This window comes from Bradysia coprophila (assembly GCF_014529535.1).
Source record: "Bradysia coprophila strain Holo2 chromosome X unlocalized genomic scaffold, BU_Bcop_v1 contig_173, whole genome shotgun sequence".
Taxonomy (NCBI): domain Eukaryota; kingdom Metazoa; phylum Arthropoda; class Insecta; order Diptera; family Sciaridae; genus Bradysia; species Bradysia coprophila.
This window is the reverse complement of record NW_023503302.1, coordinates 6,339,091-6,364,742: the sequence shown is the minus strand read 5'-3', so window position 1 is coordinate 6,364,742 and position 25,652 is coordinate 6,339,091. Positions and strand designations below refer to the sequence as shown.

At 35.2% G+C, this 25,652-nt stretch overlaps 2 protein-coding genes across 4 annotated transcripts in view; one reads left to right on the top strand and one right to left on the bottom strand.

The window, feature by feature from the left end:
* LOC119068358 (stearoyl-CoA desaturase 5) overlaps window positions 1-21,940 on the top strand; it is a 29,342-nt gene extending 7,402 nt beyond the window's left edge. Inside the window, exons 1-6 of one of the 3 annotated variants that reach the window (XM_037171927.1) lie at window positions 6,470-7,100; window positions 15,166-15,577; window positions 19,899-20,029; window positions 20,852-21,243; window positions 21,312-21,487; window positions 21,545-21,940. In XM_037171927.1, the coding sequence (XP_037027822.1) occupies window positions 15,175-15,577; window positions 19,899-20,029; window positions 20,852-21,243; window positions 21,312-21,487; window positions 21,545-21,708 (1,266 nt within the window). In that variant the 5' untranslated portion in view covers window positions 6,470-7,100; window positions 15,166-15,174 and the 3' untranslated portion in view covers window positions 21,709-21,940. Of the gene's footprint in view, window positions 1-6,469; window positions 7,101-15,003; window positions 15,098-15,165; window positions 15,578-19,898; window positions 20,030-20,851; window positions 21,244-21,311; window positions 21,488-21,544 lie in introns of those variants that run through there. The other 2 variants (XM_037171928.1, XM_037171926.1) reach the window with 2 other exon arrangements.
* A 968-nt stretch (window positions 21,941-22,908) lies between these two features.
* Window positions 22,909-24,710, bottom strand: LOC119068357 (UDP-glycosyltransferase UGT4-like). The gene is given in 3 exon segments (XM_037171925.1): window positions 22,909-23,275; window positions 23,345-24,349; window positions 24,352-24,710. Coding segments are annotated over 3 exon segments (1,638 nt in total). The 5' UTR covers window positions 24,690-24,710; the 3' UTR covers window positions 22,909-22,980.
* Between the last annotated feature and the right edge of the window lie 942 nt (window positions 24,711-25,652).

Here is a 25,652-nt window from a genome sequence, read left to right as displayed (position 1 = left end):
GAACACAATAAGGACATGGGCAAGTAAAATAACTTTCTGAAACATGCTCGGAATCTCATGAGTCACAAACAGCGAAAGAATGTAAAAATTAATTAAAGAAAGACTTCACTTTGAGATGTGGAATGTGGAACGAATAAAACTAACGTTAGTAGCACGCTAGGACTTTATTTCATTTAAGTTTAGCCTCTATAATTGTGTCATGCGCTAGATTATTGAAAGAGGCATCCAGCCAGAGTGCATCAAAGGGTTCGATATATCTATAGTGCATTTATTTGTGGAACAGAATGGACATTCATTTGAAACGAGAGAAGACCTCTACTTATTGTAGTTAAATAGCCTCAATACGAACAACACACACTCTACGGATAATAGCGGCTGAGTCGAAATTTTGCTTGATTTTTGCAAGTGGTTCCAGGTGGTTCCGGGTGGTACCTGTGGTCCAATCGAAAAGTGATGTATGGAAGGTGCCCCTTATTTTTGATAATGTACAAGTCGTCCATACATCATTTTGTCAAAAAAAAATATTTTCCAAGCCTACTTGAATACTTGACGATAAACTGTTTTGAAGGTCATAAATTACTCAGGTGTAGGACCAAGTATGTAAAAATTCATTTAACAATTATTTCTAGATCACAAATCCATTCCATATTCCATCCATCGAACTTTTATAATTTTACCCTTGGAATAAAGAAAAAAAAAATCGGTGAAGAGTCACTCAAGTAAACAATTGTTACAAAAATTTATAACATTTTGTCAAATATTCCATTTATTTCTAATCGTAGAAACATTTCAGTGACCTTCAACACGATGTCGTGGTTGCATTGTAATATTTATTCCGATAACGGCAATACTGCACATTGCACAGCTATTGACGGTTTTACGATCAACTTATAGCCTGCTGCATGAAACCGTGTTTGCTGATGTTAACCTTTCACAGACAGCAAACATATCATTTGTATAATTATAGAATCTGTTACTTCTGTCGTTGTCTACACTCGGTATATTTCACTGAATTGTAGAGTTTTCAACAGCTGGTGTTACTGTTGTGGTTTACATCAATACCTGTTTATACGACAAATGCACTAATATAATAAACAACAGCACGAACACCAGCTGATAAAGAACCATCTGTTTCAAATTCTGCACTTCAGTGAAATTTACCGAATGTAGTGTTGGTCGGAATAGTAGATTATGCACCTCTGTCCACTTGCTTATTTAGACACTTGGGGAGTTATGGTATGAGCCAAAGGTGACGGCGAAATAATAGCACTTTTTCACTGCTATTATTTCACCTAGGTAGATAATAGTACATTACTGCTATAAAGCTGTATATAAGGAACGTGTAGGTATACGAGCGCTTGCGCGAGTATTAGTACGAGTCTCTTATACATAGCCTTATATCAGTGAGGTATTTTATCGCAGTAGGCAAGCATCTCTTTTTCTAGTGATATAATTTTGCTTGCAAAACCTGTAGCACTTTAGGGTAAGTTTGTTTACTCTTATGTACGTCCTTAAAAATGTGTAGGCATCCTGTACGTTGTATTTACATTGTCTGCGATGAGAATGTAAATGAAACTTACATGTTAGGTCTTTCGATGATTTACATGCTATGCGCGATCATTTACATGCGCTGGTCGGAAATTTTTCGATGATTTTGTTTATGTTTTCACTTCACACAAACCACGATATAAATTAGAATCTACACAGGCAGAACTATTTTTTGGTACACCTGCCATCGATAACATTAAGAAAACACTAAAATCACACTGAATTTATAGTTTGAAACAACAAAATCAATTTTTTTTTACTGAAACTGAGAATGACAACAACAAAGAAGTCAATTAAATATAGCCGAAATGGCGTGCACAGCCGATGCCTACTAAATGAAAATGAAATTTTAGTTCAAAATGGTTAGAAGTGGAAAGGTTCCAAAATGCTGTTTTATGCAAAATTGTTTCGTAGTTTTCATCTTTGACAATATAAATAGGAGAAGGAAGTTTAGAAACTGAGGGTAAAATCTATTACAATTTAGTACTTTTCTTCATCAAAAGTTTGCTGTCACTGAATTATTTTTTCATAAACAAACTGTGACATTGCTGTGACATTTCATGGGAATGAATCAATGTGAAGTTGTTACACAAAAAAATAGTACAGTGAGAATGAAGTACTATAAAAAATGTGGCGCCTCTACAGGCCAACCGATATACAGGCGAATACAACACACAGGATGACTACACATTAAAGAACAGTACAGAAGCGCCTTTGTGAATGAGTAATACATGTGTTCGAAATTAGGCGGTTCGCCCTCGGCTCACACGCCGCAAACATCGCACACATGTATTACTCATTTACATAGGCTCTGCTGTAATCTCCTATTACTTCGTTTCTTAGACATTCAGTTCGCTATAATTACTAGGCCCCATCTTTTGGATGGGTCAGATCCCTTGACTGACTGACTACTTTTCTCAAGAAGATTTTTGTAATCAGAGCAAAAAAAAAATCACTCTAAAAGTATATAAAAGTATACCAGGGTATGCGTACCCTACTTTCGATACAAAACACGTATATGAGAAATTCCAGCACTTGATCATATACTGGCTCATACGTATTTTCAGTACTTAAGAGGCATCGATGATTTGCTGAAAAGTATACATTTGGGTGATTTTTAAATACTGTCTTTTGGTGATATATTTCCACCAAAATTATCATTTTTCAAGTATGTACAACCGCAATAACGACCACGAATGTGTTAGCTTTCAACATAAAATAGATTTGGTTGTAGCAGTTTGACCAACCCTGAGAAAACTGAGCAGTTTATGAAAATTTCGATACACTAGTCACTTTTTTCAGAACTGGTCAAGTGACTACAACCAAATCTACTTTCTGTTGAAAGCTAATACATTCGTGGTCGTGTGTTTTGAAAAAAGGATTCTGATGAAAAGATACCATCAAAAAGGCAGCACGAGATACAGACCCTGGAAAGAGGCGAATTTCTTGCTTACATATTGAATAAAAATGAAACTCGTGTGATTACGGCCACTCGACACTCGTCCAAACTTTAATTTTTTTCTTATCATCGATATAAAGATATTACACACACAAAATTTTAGAATGAATCCTAGAATATTTTTCCAGTATATTACATTAACGAGCTTAACCCAAAAATGTCTTTCTTAGTGGGATAATAGTCTTTTGTGGACCATTAAGAATTACTCAACTAATAACACGATAATATCACGGGACGATACAAAAATTCTTTTAGGAATATCTCTGAGATCCCCCGACCGTCATAGCCCAACTTTGAACTTATCATCGGGAATGGAATTCCCCGTCGAATAAAAAAAGTTTTTGAAATCCGTTGAGGATTACGTCAAGCTATCGTGTTATCTCGGAACGAGACAAAAATTCTTTTGGGAATATTTCTAAGATCACCAGCCCGTTACGACCCATCTTCAAACTTAGCCTCAGCAATTTAATTCCCCGTCGATTAAAAAAAAGTTTTTGGAAATTCGTCGAAAACTACTCGAGTTATCGTGGAATCAAGCGACCAGACAAAAATTCTCCTGAGAATATCTCTAAGATCACCCGTCCGTTATAACCCATCTTCGAACTTAACCTGAGGAATTTAATTCCCCGTCAAATAAAAAAAAGTTTTTGGAAATCCGTCGAAAACTACTCGAGTTATCGTGGAATCAAGGGACGAGACAAAAATTCTTTTGGGAATATCTCTAAGAACACCCGACCGTAATAGCCCATCTTCGAACTTAACCTCATTAATTTAATTCCCCGTCGATTAAAAAAAAGTTTTTGAAAATCCGTTGAAAATTACTCAAGTTATCGATAACACGATAACGAATCATCAAAGTGTGACAAACATTTTCTGTATTTAACGTAGCCTTCGTAATTTTATTCCCTGTCGATTAAAAAAAAAGTTTTTGGAAATCCGCTGAGGATTACGTCAAGTTATCGTGTTATTAAGGAACGAGACAAAAATTGTTTTGGGAATATCTCTAAGATCACCAGCCCGTTACGACCCATCTTCAAACTTAGCCTCAGCAATTTAATTCCCCGTCGATTAAAAAAAAGTTTTTGGAAATTCGTCGAAAACTACTCGAGTTATCGTGGAATCAAGCGACCAGACAAAAATTCTCCTGAGAATATCTCTAAGATCACCCGTCCGTTATAACCCATCTTCGAACTTAACCTGAGGAATTTAATTCCCCGTCAAATAAAAAAAAGTTTTTGGAAATCCGTCGAAAACTACTCGAGTTATCGTGGAATCAAGGGACGAGACAAAAATTCTTTTGGGAATATCTCTAAGAACACCCGACCGTAATAGCCCATCTTCGAACTTAACCTCATTAATTTAATTCCCCGTCGATTAAAAAAAAGTTTTTGAAAATCCGTTGAAAATTACTCAAGTTATCGATAACACGATAACGAATCATCAAAGTGTGACAAACATTTTCTGTATTTAAGGTTTTTGGTCATACATTCATGCATTTTCAATCATAGTAGTGATCATTGTGTGACAAACATTTTAGGGTGTTTATCATCCGTAAGACCCATGACTTTCAGTCAAGGGAATAATGAGATAACACGACCCAGGCTTAATTTATTGATTTCGTTGCAGCTTTCGATAACTGGTGAGTCGCTAATTCTAAAATTTGAATGCTAAAGTGTAGCAACACTACACATACTTCTTTTAATTACTTTGTAACAAGAATTCCTATTACAACTACAGTCATTGTTTGGAAAGTTTTTCGTTATCAATGAAATTTGTTTATGCGAGTCCAGCAATCAATATAACTCTTTGAGTTGAACAAATATACCGAATAATAATTTGTCATTCAAATTCATTTTACTGCTGAATTGTTCGTTATGCTGACTATGCAGAGGTCCCACCAAAAAGTGGTAGTATACTTGACAAAGTTGTAAAGAAAATATAATGCTGAATTAAATCTCAAATTCAATGTTATTACAATATCGACAAAAAGCGATAAGTGTCCGAGTACGTGCCATTTTGTTTCGATTATCAAAACATTCGATGTTGCCTGTCTGGGAATATACAAATTATACTTCAGTGTTTTTTATAGGGATTATCAAGTTCATTATCCTACATTCGCAACAAACATTGTGACAGGAAAGGCTATTCAGAAGTTAATCTTTATCAACTCTGATCTCCACACTCTATTTCGATGTATTCTTAGGCTACAAAACTTAGATCTTAGAACTTAGAGTCTGACCTCATTTTCGTAGGTCATACTATTGACACTCAGTGTATCACAATATTGAACTCCGGCCGTCCTTTATGAATGTTCCCGTACTACTTCTTCTCTTTATACCCTAAATCTGATCAAAGGGCTGATATTTTATGAAAATTCAGAAAGCACATAACCCGATTGAAAACACTTTCCATATCAACACTGGTTTGATTTGCTTCAATTTCAACATCTGATTTCGGCGAAGTGGATCTGCACCAAACGTCTTGCATAACACTAATTTTCAAGTTCACATCTACCTGCCGCTGTACTGCACATTCTTCGGACCATGATTCAAGGAGGAATTAGGTTTTGGCACTACCTCAGCCATATTTCATTTATGCTCTCGCATCAATATGTAATAGGACAAATACAAGAAACTGGTCAAAATTAGTAAGAATAATTAAGTAAGACAAATGGGACCTCTGGTTCGGTTCGTTCTTTATCGGCAGGGCCTATTTTTGAAAAACGACTTTCTGAAATTTTTAAAAGTTTTTAAAAAATAGACCCTATTAAAAATAGGCAGGTTGGGTATACTTTATCGATTTTTTTATAAGAAATTCAACGAAAAAAAATCATTTTGACAAACGAGTTCTTTAAAATAGGCCCGGCACGTACCGTATAATCGTAACGTACACACATAGCAACTACAATTCTTTGAATTTAAATTAAAACAAAATTAAGTTTCGTATATTTGAATGACATTAGATTTCCCAAACGTACATGGTCAACTAAAAATCTTGTCACACAAATATTAATCATGCGTACGTCGTATATGTACGTACGTGCATCGAAGAGAGATCCTCTAGTTTTCATTCCACTAAACAAGAACCAAAACAAACAAAACGATTACATAATAACACAAAGTTCGCATCATTATAACCGAACGTTCGTTTCAATATATATGTATAGATGACTCTCTGACTACATTGAGTAAATATACCACTCATGTGTATACATAAAAAACATAAACACAAAACTCTGTTCATATATTATTTCGGTTTTTATTATTATTCTATTACATTATTGTATGTATGTTTTGACTGAGTCAAGAATATTAGAAAAAACAAAAAAAAAAACTAAAAATGTTAGATAAAATTATAGGAACATGCCGTATACCAAAGTTGGATATAGTCGCGCTTGAAAAAAAATAATTTATCGCTTGAAAATGCTTAACCAAAATGTATACATCAAACCATTGAATGCGTGTTCAGTCGTTTGGTTTTCTTCTGCCGGTATGGACGTTCAATGATAAGCAATTCAACAGCGAAATAAAAGAGAATTCATAATAATAATTAGGTTTCGGTTTATTTTGTGGTGAAATTCATTCACAAAACTATTTAATAAATATTGAATTATTATCCGTTGTTATGCTATCAATTTTTTTTACGATTATGACGAACTACATTTCCATCGGGGAAAATATTTAAATAATTTTCCATTATCTCTACAAAATTTATAAATGAAACAATCGGTCATATAAGGATATCGACAGTTACAATTGTGCTTAGCGATTAGAACAAGTGTTCTGTTTGAACAGAAAAGAGTTTTATTTTTCATCAAATACATTTCTCTAAATTTGCTGTGTGACCATCCCAGTATTAAATTTTCATTTGAACAGAACGATTGTTTGTGACTGTGTGTGTCTCGTCAAAGTGTTACTTTCTGTTAATTTGTTCAAAAACTTAAAAAAAAAACGTATAGCTTGAATAGATAGATGATGTAACCAGTTTATTGTTCTCGAAAACCTACAACATTTAGATAATAAAATTTTGAAGTGTGCTAGAATTATCTAAACATTTTTCCACATCGGTTCAGGAATACATCAATATTAAAGTGGTAAGTGTTGGCGAAGAAGAAAAAAAGTTGGTAACCGGTGTTAATTATTGTTACGATAAACATTCTTAAAAATCATTCATTTTTCGCTCATATTTGGTTAAAAATATCACCGTGTTGATTCGTATACATCAGGTAAAGAATGGGACAGGTGAACATTTTTTTTGAATAATAAAGAGTAAAAAACGGATAGGTCGAAATATCACTTTCAGTAAACTGCATAATACTCAAATACTGTTCAATAAAAATAAATTTAAGGTAAAAAAAACGGTTTCCGTTCGTAAAGCTATGAGGTAATAATAATAAGAAGAAACAGAACTGATCTTAAGCACAAACTAAATGAAAATTGTAAGAATCGAATTTCAAAATATTTACAGTTATTAACTCTAAACAATTTTTTTTCTTCTTTTTGGCTAAACACCGAGTCATCAATATATTTATATAATAATTGTGTGAGGAACTGCTTGTTAGTCATTTTCGACTCTTATCGAACATGTTGAATAATCAATTTAACGATTCAGCTTCTAACATACGGGAGATGGAATTTTTTGAAAGATGGAAGGTTGGGTTTTGGGTACAGCGGACCTTTTTTTTAAAGAAAAAAGAATTAAAGCAAATCAAGATTGAAGAAGTAGAGAGTACCGTTAGAGTTTCAAATAATAAACCTCTCCTCTAATGCCCACAATTTGATATACGAGGGATGCCACACTTCTTGGACTAAATTGCATGCAATGGGATGGGACAGATGGGATCATCCCCCCTTGGAGATGCTTAACTCAAATTTAGTTTATTTAAACCCTCTTAGTTGCACTTCCACACAGTCATTCTGATTTAGTTCATTTACCAACCCAAGAAATAACCCTAGCATTAACGTTGCCTTACCAACGATGCTACACACGGTATATTCTGATAAAAATGGTAAGACCGTTTTCCTGATAGATGTCGGACTCTTCAGCTTGGGGTGAGAAGGTGTTCTTAGTCTTTAGTTAAAGAAAAACAGAAAAAACATTCATAAACATAAACGCTGCCAATGTGGTGACGATAATAAGCGAATGGTAAGGTCATAAATAAAGTCATTTTCAGGGTATTGGCAAAATTTCGAGCCAATTCACAGTACTCTTTATTATAATCGTAGCACAGATCATGTATCAGTGAAAATGCACTTAACATGCTGAAAGTCTTTTTTCTCCTCCGGCTCGTGCTGGAAAGTGGAAACCTCGCTAAAAAAGCCTTTCAGCATAAGTTAGGAACAACGCGATATTTCAGCGCTTGTTAGGAAAAATAACTTACGTAACTGCTTGTAAATCATTATTTTGGCTTGTGTGAATACTTCAATCACCTTCGGCTCGTTCCGCAACCCACAGACACTACATTTAACGTGGTAAAAATGCAACGCAGCCTTTGCATTTTACGTGGAAAATTAGAAATCAGTCAACGGTGTATGACTCTACAAAGAAATAAATACCATTTTGACAGCGTCAAAACGAAGTTTATTTGCTAGAGAGGGTATTGGTAATATATTATAAGTTTTTGGGAAAATGTATCAAATGAGGGCTATGGTCGATCTGTCGGACCAGTTTTAGAAACCAAAGTAAACGAGCAAGTTTCTTCTTACAAAGTTAAGTGTATAATACAAATGAAGTGAAAGAACTGCTGGTATCAAACAAACGGAAAATACTTTGTACAAGGGAAATAACAGTTTTAACAATCATCATCATTAATAACAATGGAAAGTCTAAAGTTTATTGCTATGTATACATGCCTGGTATGCAACTTTATTCTAATTAGGCGATCGAAACGCATATTTTGTCACGTAAAAATAATTATTTGGAAATCCAATTTCTATGAAGTCTTCAAATTAATAATCCGATTAGCATTGTACTTAGCATTCTCCGTACGCTAACACGTACATGCCGTTGTTAATTAACACATTTTGCTCGGCGACGTTCCTAAATTAATTTGAACATTCCGTCGGTGATGGCTATTATGCAATAACACACCATGCTGTAATTGACGAGACACTCTACATTTTACAAAATTGAAAATTTATCTGCAAATGAATCGAGTGTACACAGTCGAGTGTCAGAGAAATAAAAGAAAATTAAGACTTTTATGGAGACTTTTATTTTTGCTCTTTCATCTACATCTAGTTCTTCGAAATGAGAAAGAAAATTTTTTTAAATAAACAATGCGATGGTACGTTCCATTATTTTCGTTTCGAGCAAACATCTGCCACCGAAATGTGATTAAATTTTCGATGAAAGAAGAAATTAAATCAAACCGTCACCACAAAACCGACTGTAAAATTTTATTAAAATATAAATTCAAATGAACGACCATATGGGTTGAGAAATCGGAAAACAATGCTCTTTAATGTGAATGGGTTACATCATTTATATATCACTTACGCACTGACCAACTAATTGACATTGTCTTAATTAGATTCGTTTAAAATGAATGAATATACATTATGCGGTACAGCAGGTCCGAGCTGACCCGTTGTATGTCTTTGATTGTATATGTGCGTTGCAGTGAAAAAACTTCGTAACAACTACATAATCGACTATGACATGCTTCAGAAATGTAATTGATGAGACAAGAATACCTAGTTAACTCATAGAGAGAATTTTGTTGAAAAAAGGTTCACTAAGACCTTTTGGTTCCCTTGAAATCAGATCAATAGGTTAATATTTTGAAATTCGTAGACCTAAGGTTTTTGTCTATCATCTCATTTCCTTCGATTGATCAATATTGCAGTCAATGCGGCTCTCGATGCGGCTCTTTTTTTCAACAACTCATATGAATAAAAATTTGTAGTGTTAATTGACTTAAACAACTAGCTTCGGTTTTAATTCCACTTCCAGTTCGATATTTAAGTCTTCATGTGATTATACCTAATGTGTCGAATAATAGTCCCACTAGCTATTTCAAAAAGATTTTTTTATGGTTTCAACTTTTTCCAATGAAATTTGATTTTTGAACAACTTTTATGAGCCATATACAAGCTATATTACGCAATATATAGCTATATTACGCAATATATAGCTATATTACGCAATATATAGCTATATTACGCAATATATAGCTACATTACGCAATATATAGCTACATTACGCCATATATACAGCTATATTGAGCTATATACAACTATATTGGGCCATATATAGCTATATTGAGCTATATACAACTATATTCAGCCATATACCACTATATAGAGCACATATATAGTTAAATACAGTGGTATAACGCTGCATATAGCTGTACTGAAAATTTACATGAATGTAATTACGGACAGAGTGTGGCGAGGGCCTCGCACGAATTATATTTTCTATTCACGAGTCTCGTGACACAAGATAAATGGAGCAATCAATCGAAGAAATCTCTTGAGCATTCTTAAAGATACGGCTGCTAGGAATTTCGCACCGCGTCATTCACAATAATTGACAAAATGACACATTTTGTATAAGTAAAATGTCACTGTGTGGGTTATTGTGAATGACGCGGCGCGAAATTCCTCAACACCAAAGATACAAATGGAAAGACTAAGACAAAAAAAAACAATTTGAAATTCAAAAATATATTGAGCAATTTGTCAATCAAGGGACTTGACCGACCCACAGGGTGTGGTTTATATTATAATAAAAAAAATCATTCATACTTTACAACCGAAGGTATCCTACGCTTGTTGTAAATGTGTTGTTAAACTTTCCGTCACTAATACCGAAAGTAATCAACACTGAAATTATTCTTTCCTCAACTACATTGCGAACGTGAGGAAGCAAAACATCAAACATTGCACGAGAACGCTTCATAAATTCAGAGTTCGATCATAAAAATTATTGACTTTTATTGATAAAATTGTAATGTAAACCGATTTCTGAATTGCTTGTATTCAATTCGTCACATTATATGTACATATAACGATGATTTATTTGAATCGCCGATCAATGGATGAAATTATTATAACCTTGCAATGACTGCTGCTGCCTACTCATTCAATATGATTTTGTGCTCCAAATTTATTTTATTTTTGTATTCTAATAGGCAATTTTGTGAGCTCTACACATATACGAAACGGGTCTTTAATTTCGTAAATGAAATTTAATCAAACTGTGATTCTCTTTTATCTTCTCTGTTCCAAACGCAACACAGAGCACACACCCAATTTATACTTTGTATGGGTATATTGGATACCTGCATATCAATCATCATTGTGCGTTAGCGATCAATGACACTATTTCGTTCCCAAATTTGTTGCTTGTAGAGTAAGCATGCAATTAGCTCTCTACCCACTTTTGGGACAGAATGAAATCCATAGATTTTGGTAAAATGTTTCACACAAGAAACTCAAACAAAAAGAAAAGCTTTTCGTTAAATTAGCCTTGACCTAAAAATATTTTTTTTCCTTGGTGTGTGCGTAAATTCTATATACTTTACTCAAAGCAACAAATGGCTTGAGATGCACAACGAACGCATTGGACAAAATCCAAACACCCGTCGATTGTTCATTAAGTGTGTCGTGGTGAGAGGTATGGAGGGATTCTTTTGAAAAACAGCCTGCCGAAATCGGACACATTTTCTAGTGGATTTTTTGATATGTGCCTAGATAGGTATTGGTCTCTAGAAGCCAAAACCACTTTCAAAAAAATTCGTCCAAGCTTGTGTGGCTAGCGCAATAGGGGTTTAGCAAAATGTCAGGATTTCGCCCATTTCAAGGGAATGCGCTAGTGAGAGGTGACCAAAAACCTAAAACATGCACTTTTCTTATGGAAATTTCTCGTAGGCCACGAAACGCAGAAATACGTTGTTTCGCATTGTTTTAGATACACTAACTTCGAAAAAGTAAACTAGCAGCTTACATTGCTGCAAAAAATATTTTTTCATCAAAAACTGCACATGCATGAAATTCGCATGAATTCTTTGAGTAGCGATACTGAGCATCAAATTTCCATTCCAAAACAACATTCATCGAAACACTACCCATGCATATTTGGTATTATTGGAAAGCTAAGGCCAGTATCATATGGGGATAACAGTTTTTTTAATTTTTTCGCCGAAATTATCCATTTTTTACCCAACTGATCATGACTCAGTGTGGATGAATTTTAAACCCATAAAGGCCCAATCTGCCCCGAAAATACATGCAATTATCTTTCTAATGAAATCCCACACGACCTTGTACATTTCGTGGCCTACGAGATATTTCCATAAGAAAAGTTCATGTTTTCGGCTTCTAGGGAGCAATACATATCTAGGTACATATCAAAAAATCCACAAGAAAATGCGTCCGATTTGGGCAGGCTGTTATTCAAAAGAATCCCTCATGAGAGTTAATGATTACAATCAACTTTTAGACGACATGGACAATGAATTCATTATATCGACGTTCTTTGCCGTGTTCACGCTGTGTCAATATCAACACTATACTCTACTACACGTGTAGTCGCACCGTATAATTTATATGCAGCTCCATCGTTAGAATCTAAAGTTATGAGTTCGCCAGTTTATATCCAGCATATTACATTCATATCAACTATAATCATTAGGCCTATATACTTATATATGCATTGCATGATGCATTCATTTGGGTTGAGCTATGACAAAAGTTTTCTGTCATATGGTTTTTTTACATTTGATGTGTGTTCTCTTTTGGGAAGGTATTTGTTTATCCGTTATTTGTCTAAAATAAAAAATGTGTCACATATAGGCACATAAAATGCTACGCCGAATATTACGATGAGTAACTCAATTACGTATTTATAACGAGTTGTCATTTCGTGCCTTCGGTTTTTACTTTTGCTTGGGTAATATGTTTGTTGTTTTGCATTTTTTGTCGAATGAATAACACATTAGAAACAACAGAATAAAAGTTTTATAATCGGAGCACTATGAATGAAAAGAGGGTATTATAATAGACATGATGGGTTTGCCAGTTTGCCTTGAATGTTCTTAATTGTTTATTAATTAAATAATTCTTTAAAAACGTTATATTTGTTGAGTTCATGTGTTTGTTAGAAAGAAAAACTCACCACTGAAACCATTAGACTTTTACGTTGACTAGAATCTCGTAGAAGTGTACAATATAGGTTTTCCGTTCACTCAAAGCATTCGTTTTCAAATCTAGTGGGACATGGAATAAGTCGGCCGCGATTAAAAGATTTCATGATATCATCAGGTATTTTAGATGAAGAAACCTGACCTGACTTCAACCTGACTTTTCAAAATCTCAGGTTTTAGGTTGATCTGAAATTTTAACCTGATCTGATAGGTTAACTACAAAATATCAGGTTTTAGGTCAGATCCAAACTAGGAATAAAAGGATGAAAAGTAGAGTTTTCGTGTGAACTTTGTGGATCCGAGGAGTAGCCGAGGTCAATAAACACACGATAATGAGACTTCCTTTTGTAATGGATTTTATCTGCCCGGAACGATAATCAGGCATTTATCCATATAGATCATTTTCATTTAACTCGATTTATCTGTTCTCGGCAGACAAAATAATATATGCACTACTTGGCAAAATTGTTCTCGCCTTCGGCTCGAGCCGCAATGCCTACACAAATTTTGGCAAGTATATATAATCTTATATTACATGCTGAGGGCGTCGAAAGTAGTACATGAAAAGTACGATCGAAACCAGTATGTGAATTATATTTTATCACATACGCGCGATGTTCGGATGTCAAAATTACTTAACTAGAAGCTTAATTCAAAAATTACACTTCAGTTCTATGTTGTTGTCTCGTTTTCGCTTATGTGATAAAATAGAGTACACACTTGTCACTATCAGTCTCGGCGAGCCTCGACTTCTTCGTGACAAGTGTGTAATATATATTAATCAACGGAAAACATGATTATAAAGCAAAAAACTGTTCTACGGTATGTCTCCAAAATGCACCAATTTTTCTATACTTTCGGCTAGTATACTATTACGAAATGGCGGCTCTATATTTTTGACTTACCATCGTTTTAAGAAACGTTTTCGATCAAAAACGTCGATTCGTACGTGCGTCGAAAATGTCAAAACTTCCAACTTTGGGGCGGTTTTGAAGACTGACTTCATGACCTAATGAATAACGCGCCTCAGAAAATAACATACATACTACTAGAAGCAAAGACATTTCTTTTAGTCACATGATTACCTCATTGATTGCAATGATCGGTAAAATATCTTTTCAAACTTCTAAACTATCGTAGAAAAAAAGAGGCGGAATGGATGCGGTCACCATTATTTTAATTTCATTTTTTTTAACAAAACGTTATTCACAACGCAGTGAACAAGAGAGTAGAGAGCCGTGCATAAAAAACGATGTGGCAAGTTGATCTAGTAGAGCTTGACTCATTATGTTCAAGCTGTGGGTCGGATTTGAATGGTTCGAAAATGTCGTCTGTTTCCTCAAGAGACACCTGCGAAAAGAGAGTTTATCTTTTTCATCTTTAGAAGATGAAAAGTAGAGTTTTCGTGTGAATTTTGTTGATACGAGCGAGGCGAAGCCGATGTCAATAAACACACGAAAACGAGACTTTTCACTTTTATCCCGAGCTATGTAATGGATTTTACCACGGCAGAGTAAAAGTAAACCTGGCAGAAGCGGTTCATTGTTGAAACGTCAAATGAGGGACCTAATACACTGTATGAAAATGAACTCAAATGAACACTGACTTAAGTTGAAACATTTAATTCGCAAAATAAATAAGACTACTAGATAATTCAGGTCCCTAGTCAAACAAGCGCTCCTGCCTAGGTTACTTTTACCCTGCCGTGATAAGTACGGTTTTCGACACATGTAGCATGTAAAATACTATTACATGTTTCTCTCATAAACAAGCGCTGGAACAAGAATTATGTTCGTCGAATTTTTTATACGCCTTCACCCACTCGTATAAATTTATCTAGCATGCCATTGGATCATTTGATTGACGATACTATTTCCTTAAACAAATAAAAATAAAACTGCAAATAGTTTCCCTTAGTTTCTACTGACAATATTAGTCAACAGGCATAAGTACCTCGAGCCTAATCTATAGTTGTGATCTAATATTGTTTCGTTTTCATTTCCATTGACAGAACGCAACAATGGCACCGGGCGTGATACAACAAAATCTTATGATCATCGATCAAAATCCGAACATAGTTTGTGCATCCGAACAACAGAAGAACTACAAAAACTTCGATATGAAAAATGCGGACGCAGAAAATTTCAGCGTCGATAAATACAATGAATTACTGGAACAGTCAACCCTACTGCATCGATCGGTTCGCAACGATGTGAGTGAAGCCAAAATAAGAAGTGAAACGAATGGTGGTGTACATAGTGTAAATAAACAAATTGATAGCGATTTAAGCGAACTGGACAAGGCCGTGGAGTTCAAACCGGCGATTAGATGGCCGGATCTAATAGTACAAACGTTTCTGCACACTGGCGCAGTGTATGGGCTGTTCCTGCTGTTTCATATCAAAATGTTCACATTTCTTTGGAGTAAGTATTTTTCAATCAAACATTTGTTAAGCTCTTTATTTAAGGCAAGAAAGTAAGATGTAGTACAGAACTGACGTCACGCCAGAAAGCGTAAGAGATTGTACAGGAAAACATAATAAATTTGGGTCAGTGTGGACTTTTTGGTGCGGTAGCTCAGGGAGAGGAGTGGGGTAAAAAATCTATAAAATGAGTATATCCGTCACATAACCATAAGGTCATCACTTATGCAATTTTATTCCATTAACAAATACGAAACATTTGTTCTTATGTTTTACATAGAACCACTTATTTGGGAAGTGCTCATACGAGGGTAAATCCTAGTTTAAATTGATGTCGAAATGCAGACACACGTTTCAACAGATTTTCTTTTACTTTGATACAAATATGTCTCTCCCATAAAGTGTAATGACTACGAATGCATTAGGTCCCACGCAGGCATAAGTTTCAAACCTTACCCTTATTGGGTACATCATCGGTCCGCTACGACATTCCGTAAATTTTGCAAACAAAGTGTCGAATCGTATTGTAATTTACTGCAGATATAACAATTACTGCAACTGTAGTATATTACGATTCGATTACCACTTATGTATGAAAATATTACAAAATTCATAAAAAGATAATATGTTAGGTCGATAATCAACAGTGTTTGAAGTGTGAAACTACTTTCTGGGGTGACAATAAGATTGACAAGACTGACAATTAGTTCAACTACTAAAAATGTAATTATTACATGTGACACGAACTTCAAGCATGTGTGAATTATTGTTGACTCTTAAACCTATCACGGAATCCGTGATTTTCATACATTGTATTGAAATTCCACAAAAAATGGTGTAATAGGCTGAAAAACCGGTTTTATTTACAAATTATGTAACTCACCATCGGCACTACTAAATTCCTTTGAAATATATTCCTTAGAGTGACTTCAAGGAATACACTGGTATTCAAGTTAGTTTAAGACGAATCAACAAAGCGCAAATTGTAGCCCTTTAGGAGCAAAAATAATACATTTATTGTTCCAAAAAATTCAACATAATTCTGGAAATTCTTGAATTTCCTTTATTATACAAATGCTAACCGCACTGGGTGCCAATAGTCTCTTTATTATACAAATGCTAATCGCACCCGGTGCCATTAGCCACAGTATTATAAAGAGACTATTGGCACACAGAAAAATTAATGTATTTATGTATTATAAAGAAAGTTTTGTAGAATACGAGGGAATTCATCCTTTTACGAAATGAAACGTTAAGCCGTTTTGTTGGATCATAGGGAATTCGTCCTTTTACGAAATTTAACGAAAAGGCGGATTGTTCGATCCTGAGGAATTCATTCTTTTTACGAAATGTAACTAAAAGGTATCGAACAATCCGCATCTCAATAAGATGAATTCCATAAGATCGAACAAACTACCTTTGCGTTACATTTCGTAAAAGCATGAAAAATCCCCCTTTACGTTAAATTTCGTAAAAGGACGAATTCTCTAAGATCGATCAAACTACCTTTACGTACATTTCGTAAAAGGATGAATTTCTTATGATCGTACGTACAATCCGCCTTTACTTTACATTTCGTAGAAGGATGAATTCCCTAGTATTGTTCAAAACGCATTTGCGTTATATTTCGTGAAAGAATTAATTCTATCGAACAACCCATCTTTATGTCAAATTTCGTAAAGGGACGAATTCCCTAAGATCGATCAAATTACCTTTACTTTACATTTCGTAAAAGGGTGAATTCCTCAGGATCGAACAATCCGACTTTACGTTACATTTCGTAAAAAGATGGATTACCTAGGATTGTGTACAAAACAAGTTTAATTTTCAAAATATCCAGATTTTTAATTCAAATTTTAATTTTTCCGGGTGCCAATAGTCTCTTCATAATACTGTGGGTAATGGCACCGGGTGCCAATAGTCTCTTCATAATACCGTGGCTAATGGCACTGGGTGCGATTAGAATTAGAATAATAAAGAGACTATTGGCACTTGGTGCCTTTAGCCACAGTATAATAAAGAGACTATTGGCACCCGGTGCCATTAGCCACAGTATTTTAAAAAGAGACTATTGGCACCCGGTGCCATTAGCCACAGTATTATAAAGAGACTATTGGCACCCGGTGCCAATAGCATATTCGAAAAAAAAAATTGAAGCGCCCTATGGCCTTGGTCATAATGGAAGATTGTAATTTTGAAGAAGTGTATATATTCTGAATGTAACTATAGACTTAGGTGATTTTTTTAGAGTTTTCTACAAGTTCTCAGTTCTTTCTATGATTCAATCGATGTACACGCAAAAAACGTCAAGACAAACCACCTTCAACATAACTTTTATTACCAAGCTAAAAATAGTATAAGTTAATATTTTCCCCAGTTATATCCCTTCCTTAAAAACCACATTTATTTCCCATAAAAAAAGTAGTTCGTTTTTCACACAGTAATAAACTTACCACTGTGTCGGATTCGACAAAAAATTCGATACTCCTCGATATTATATTCCCCCCGTGACATAAAATTATTAAAACCTAGGTAAATATAACATCAACGCAGCAAAAAAAAAAAAAAATTGACAAAGAATATTAAGCAACTTCATTATGGGTTGACACGCATATAAATTTTCATTTGATTTTCCATCATTGTTCGAACTTCGTCAAGTATTTATTGCTGAAAAATTATGTTCATTTCACACGAATATTGTTATTTAGGTCAGTTTATGTCCATAATAATAAAAAAAATGGAAAATGTTAATGGTTTTGTGGAAAGGATGACGAAACGAAAATTGTTCACCATTTACACACGGCAGTATCACCAGTATAATTATCGGGTCTGTTACTTTTTCTGGTCTCAACTATTGTCATCATCAAATTGTTTAACATAAATTTTGCTATATGCACTTGCCTAGAGTAATCTCAAAGAAATTCAAGTGGAGATAGTGTCGCTCGTTGGGAGTTTTATTGTTTCATAGACAGCAAAAATTCATCAAAAAATTTTGGGCTCAAGGTTGCACGGACCTTCATTGCTATCCTTGGTTCATCTGCTACCGTAAACCTACAGTTATGAACTTTATGTGTAGCTCGATATTCATAAACAGCTTAATTGTTCAACATACTCACCAATTACAATGCTGTAGCTATTACTAGTTATCAAAACGTTAAGTTAACTACCTGACTATAAATTCCACTGCCGCAACCCATAAACATTAAAATCAATTTTTAAACATGCAAAGTGGACGCAATTAATAATTTTTGTCGTACATGGGAAGAACCATTACAAATAATCATAAAACTGATGATTGTGAATAGATAAAATAAAAATTTAGATCGAGATTTAGATAATGGAAATAGACGAAATTAGTAAAGAGGACACAGGAAAATACTTAAATGTTGCAATAAAAATACTAGTTTTATTTCAAGACGTCTTAAGCATTTGATCAATTGATCAATTTTGTAATTTTTCAATTAGCTGGGAAAATGAAATTTTAGTCTTTGTCAAATGGTCACGATTAGTTCTACTTCACGCTACTTGTTTAGCTTCTTCTATAGTCATAACGACGCTCCAGTCCAAAAGAGTATCAACCAGTTGTTGTTGATAACAGATGACTAGTCTTTTTTAAATGATACATTATTGGTGCTTGTGTGGCTACATTCAGGCGATTGAGAATATGAGTTTATGAGTTATAATATTGAGGTACATTATTTGTTGTGTCGTATTATAAATGATGTGAGACTTGGACATTTCATTTATTTCATCTTTAAAAAAAAATTCTGTTTGACATGACCTGCGTAACTGTAGTTTGCATTAAACAATTCAAAAGAGCTACTATAGACTTAGAATTTGAAAAAACATAAGTTTTTCAAGAAGATAGGACTGGTAAATTGATCATGAAAATTATCGTTTCGGCGATAAGTTAAAAGTAAAAGCGGGAAGGATGATTTTTTTAAAAACCTAAGGTTCATTACTGATACAAAGTAATTTATTAACGAAATACTTTTTACTCAAAAACGTGAGACAAAGTTAACGTTACCTCAAATTTTTGAGTAAAATCCTTACTTGGCAATGGGCAAATGATGGAAATGGTACTTTTTGTGTGAAATTTACCTATCGAGACGACGCCGAGGTAGGTAAGCACACAAGAAGCACCATTTCTATCATTTGCCCCATTGTTAAGTAATGTACTATCAAGGTACAACATTGGTTGGTTAGCAATACATTTTTCTTTTGAAAAATTGTCTGTCACACACAAATTAAAATTTCGAAAATTCATCACTTCAACATTGAAACTTATGTTAAATTTTCCTCTTTTCTTTTCCATTGTACAGTTATGTTACTTATAATGGGTTCCGGTTTCGGTATCACAGCTGGTGCTCATCGACTCTGGTCTCACAAAGCTTACAAAGCGAATTGGCAACTTCGAGTAATATTAATATTTCTATTCACAATTGCAGGACAGGTAAGGTATATCGAATTCCATTAATGTTAATTGTTTATTATCGTGGAAAATACGAGCTAGACTCATACTCACCTTCAACCGGAATATAATAGAGTACACGAAAGCCTAATTTTCAATCAATATTATAACTCAAGTTATTTATTGGTGTTTTCCTTATCATTTATCATTATTTCATGTTTCGTGTACATGAAGCACATTGAAAATTGCTGGCAGATCGATGGAATCATAGTATTTGTTTACTTGTTATATCGTTCTGTTGAACGGTGAACATAACGATGTCAATCTCGTCGTGGTTACGCACGTAGATTTATAGAGCGGATGTTTAAAGAGAAGACATTCTGAGGTTCCGGTGAGACACTAGCCGAATTTTGTCACATCAACTGTAAAAATCACACTTTACATCACTAGAGTGTTACAATAAGAGCTTATCCAACCGAGAAAACTGAGCCCAAATTTTTTTGTTCCATTTAGTGGGGTTGTCAAACTCGTGGTTAGTCCTTGGCTCGTGGTTACAAATTTCATTTTTTGCACTAAACTATTTAGGCACTTTTCCAGACATCAAAAGCTTCAATACCAGATCTATTACTTCATTTGATCGTAGTATTTTCAAAGAATTGATTTCAAATCTTTTACGTCACTTTCTTTGAACATTGTCCTTCATTCCTAAAGTTCTTAACGACAGCAGATGATAGTCTATAGCCGCCCGTAATAGGTTAATCCCTATTGCATTACAGTTTTGTTTACTGAACTGATTGCCAACCACTACCAAAAATAATTTACCAAAATATCAGTACAGAAATTGACGTTTGATAATTTTACCAGAGAGATGCGTACACCTGGGCTCACGATCATCGAGTACACCACAAATATTCGGAAACAGATGCAGACCCGCACGATGCTCGTCGAGGATTTTTCTTCGCTCACGTTGGCTGGCTATTTCTTACACCACATCCGGAAGTCGTAGCCAAGCGAAAATTAATCGATTTGACTGACCTGCAAAATGATGCCATTGTAATGTGGCAAAAAAAGTATTATGAAATACTGTTCGCTTTGATTGCCATCGGAATGCCGGTGTTAGTGCCATGGTACTTTTGGAACGAAAGTTTGTGGATATCGTTTTGGGTGAATTTCAATTTGAGATTTTGCATCACACTGAACATTGCATTTTTCGTCAATAGTGTCGCTCACATGTACGGAAAGCGACCCTACGACAAGTGAGTGGTTGAATATTGCATTTGCTTTATAACCGAAAAATTGACCGATAATTTTCGTCTGTTTACAGGACAATAAGCCCAGTGGAAAATCTATCTGTGGCTATAGCTGCACTCGGTGAAGGATGGCACAACTATCACCATGTGTTCCCATGGGACTACAAAACCGGCGAATTGGGTGATTATACGTACAATTTCACTACTGCATTCATTGACACCTTCGCAAAACTTGGATGGGCTTACGATCGTAAGATAAGAAGGAGTGAAATTTGGCTGCAATTAACTGTAAAATAATCATTAACAGGGAAATCTGTGAGCCCAGAGATGATTGCACGGCGAGCAGCTAAATGCGGAGATGGTACACATTTTCTAGACAGCGAAGAATCTCACAAAAATCCAGTGTGGGGCCTTGGTGATAACGATATTTCGCAGGAAGATTTGGATGATTTGGACAGAATGCAGACCTAATACTTTGCGAATTCGTTTGTCTAACATTGTTGTTAACACAAGTCTAGCCTTTTTACAAAGTAGAAAAAAATATTTATGCAATTGCAATGCAAAAAGTCAAGCGTGTCGGAAATACTTTCCTCCCAAATTGCCAGATGATAATACAACTTTTTCGAGGATCATTGGTATAACAGACAAAATTAATGTTAACAAATTTTAGTAAATAAAAAACTTTGTGGCCTTTATAGTGTAATGATGGCTTCTTCATTCGTTCCTATCTTACAGAAAATCATCACTTGAACCTCAGCACCTTTGTTCACTTCGGTAAAAAGAAATCTGTAACAACAAGTGAGCACATGTGTGCCGCATCGATGTAACATAGGGTATATTGGTACATATGAAACACGTTTCTTCGTGTGTACCAATCTACCCTATATTATATCGATGGTGCCAACCAAAGCTATGCAACATTGTCGAAGCGAACTGTTATTCCGCGACTTTTCTGACCTATGTATAAGAACCGAACTGAGCAATTTAACCGAAATGTTTTCTATTTTAAGAAGTGAATCTAGACTGAATCTGTAAAGCATTCACTTGAAATATGCCGAATCCTGACATTTTGCTAAACCCTAAATGTCAGCCCTTCCAATTGAGGGCGTTAACTTCATGTTGTTGTTTTTTTTTTAACCTCACAGCCTATTTCCGCCAAAGACCAGATCGGTCAATGGTCAACGTGACTTTCCGAACCTAGCCTCGAAATATGCAAATATTTACTGAGGAAAGTAGGTGCGTAATTGATATCTCGCCTAAATGTAGGCTAGATGGCTAGACATATGCATTCAAATTCGTCGTATTTGGGCTGCGTAATATGAGTCATTCAATGTGTATGTGTACGCCTTTTTCGGCACCAAACACACTACACCTACCAAAACTATGAGATTTGAATACACTTTGTACAAAAACGCGCAGGAAAATTCTATGTCAAATTTTAGTCAGATAAGGGGATCGAAATAAGATCACTTACGCAATATACTTCTCTCGGATTCCGGTTTCACAGATTTTGTTCGACTTGGGCGTGGGTCGCCTATTGAGTAGATTGTTTGCTGCCCTTTAAACTTAACAGCTGAGCAAAGTGAAAAAGAAAATTTTAGTAAAAAAATCATTTAATTCTCATAACATTCTTAACACTAAAGTCTCGTAAGAATAATGAAATGAACAAAAGTTTTGAATATCACGAGAAGTCAGGCGCAGGCGCTAGGTGGATGTTTGTACAATTAATTACTTCTACAAAAATTAATTGTTTTTCTTATCGTCTGCATTGCACTGACGACTTTTTCTCCACTCCCTGCACGCAATTCTACGAACGATGCATTTTATTATTCGCCATGCCAAATATACAGCAATGAAAAACGCAGCGAATACGTCCAGGCTATGATAGGCGAAAAACGATAGATCCAAACCAGCTGAACGTAGATGAGGTGCACCCTTGTGACGAGCTACGTACTCTGTCCAGTAAATGGCAGTTTCAAGTGGTGTCAACGGCTGATCACGGTACCGTTCGGACAATAACTTTATTTTCTTTGCGTACCTGAATGCAACAATGTTTAAAAAAATGTATTTAAGTTTCGCTTCATTTGTTCCATTCGATTGATCTTACTTGTCGTTGGTGAGAAGCTCCACTATTGCCGATGAGAGAGTCTTCTCATTTAAGTCTTTCAGTTGAATAGACTTAGCGTATCCCGAACTCTCAGCCCTTTCCATATTGAGATGTTGATCGGCAAAAATTGGAATGCCAATCACTGGTACCGCATGGTAAATGGTCTCTGTAAGACTCAGCAAACCTCCATGCGTGATAAACAATTTCAAATTGGGATGCGCTAGTAGATCGTCTTGAGGGTACCAAGCGCTCACATTAACATTGTCAGGCTTATCTGCCAGTTGTCCGTCCCATTTCCACAGAACTGATTGCTTCAGTTTCCGGAAAGCGTTCAAAATTTCGGCTTGATGGTCGGCTGGAATGTGTTTTGATTTAATGTTTGATCCCAGCGAGAAATAGATGACCCCATGAACGGCTTCGTCCATAAGTTTTTGCAAATCTGATGGAAGCGGTTTCGGCGTTCGATTAATTTGCAATCCACCGACTTCGATCATATTCGGTACGTACGGCCGAGGAAAACTTAAACTGAAATGATTGTTGAGCAGAACCAGTGAAACATTCTTCTGTAGTTCTTCGAGTTTCGGTTTTGGATCCGGAAATATTGCGTCGTAGACCTTCTCTTGTTCCGGCATATAAAGCCAATTCGTGAAAAAATATTCGAACACATAAGCTATCACATTCATCGCTCGTTGTGGAAACGACATCCGGTCAGTAAATTTAATTTGCAAATGTGGAACATATGACATTGGAGCCGGGGTTCCAACCATATCATTCGTCCATTTGTTGGCACCGAATGAGGAGAAACCAATCACAGGTGCGTTGAAATAATGACCAATGCCGAGGAAGGCTTCATTCATGAATACTTGCATTACGATCACATCGAAGTGAACATCGTTGGTACGAAGAAAATTTTGGAAAACATCGTGGTTCAATGTGAAGTTAGTCATAGTTACACCAAACGTTAAATAATATTTGATTTTCTGAAACATGCTTATATTATATGAATTTATCAGCAAATCACTTGGAAAGTTTTCTGCCAAAAAAAAAACGTTTTCTTGAGTTCGTCTAGTATCGGAAGTACGAGGAGGATAGGAATACCTTCCATGAGTTGCTCTATTCCAATAACAGCAACGTCATTTAAATTTTTTAGCGGCTTACTTTGAGGAAACGGACTAATTACGGTAACATCATGACCTTTCTCGGAAAGCCCTTTCATTAATGCTCCTCCGGCAATGTAATGAGACTTCGAGGGTGTGTGAAATATCCCAAGTATTTTGTAAGAGCCGCTGCCGATTACATTCAGCAGAAGTAACAATATCACGGGCAACAAGTTCTTTCGTTCCATGTTAAAATTCGCGACTGTAATCTTTCGAATTTACGGTCTGACTGTGTTCGAGATGGTTTGAATGAATTAGTACAATTGAATGTGACAAAACTTCTATCTAATCATTGAACTGGTAACGTAACCGATAAAACCTGTTTTTGTTGTTTTGTTTATGTTACGTTGGTGTGTTGAACAGTTGATATATTAAGATATTAGAGGAAGCCAGCTTTTTGGCCAATAACTGTAATTCCCAACACTAACAATAATTTCCAACAATAATGCCCAGTCAAATATGGTGACCATGGTCAATGGTCAATTTTCCATTTATTTTATGATTATTATTCTAAAAGGTGGTCCGGATATTACTGGAATCCGTGTAATGAATAAAGAGAATTGGATTTGGATTGTAATTGTTGAAAGTGTGACTTCTTTAATGTCTTCCCTCATATGCTTTGAATTGCTCAGGTCCACTAAATGTTCCGTTCGACTATATTCCACAAATTATAGAAGCTGAGATTTTTTGAATGACAGTACAGGCAGACTACAAAAATTTCCATTTCTCTTGTAAATAAGAAATGAACTAAAATTTTCAAGATAAATCTCACAATTTTAGTGAAGTCGCTCTCAAATATTAGGTTTTATGGCGCTTCTTTGACACTCTCAACTAAATCAAGTAAATATTTCGATTATCCAACTTTCTCGTCACACAAAATTCACGGTGTGGCTGAACCAAATTTAATCTTATTTCTTTTCGTATTTCACTTTATTGTGATGACAAAAAAAAACATACCAACACCACTCGTACGAAACACCTATTCGTATCAAAAGCCTTTAATGTGAAACACATCATCTCTCTCGCGTCATTCTTTTCCCTGCTGAAAAGCCGTGAGCCCTCAAAAATCACTTGCATTACCCACTCTTTGCCTTGTTGTACGAAGTCAAATTTGATAAATTCCTATATGAACCGCCATATTTACCTATATT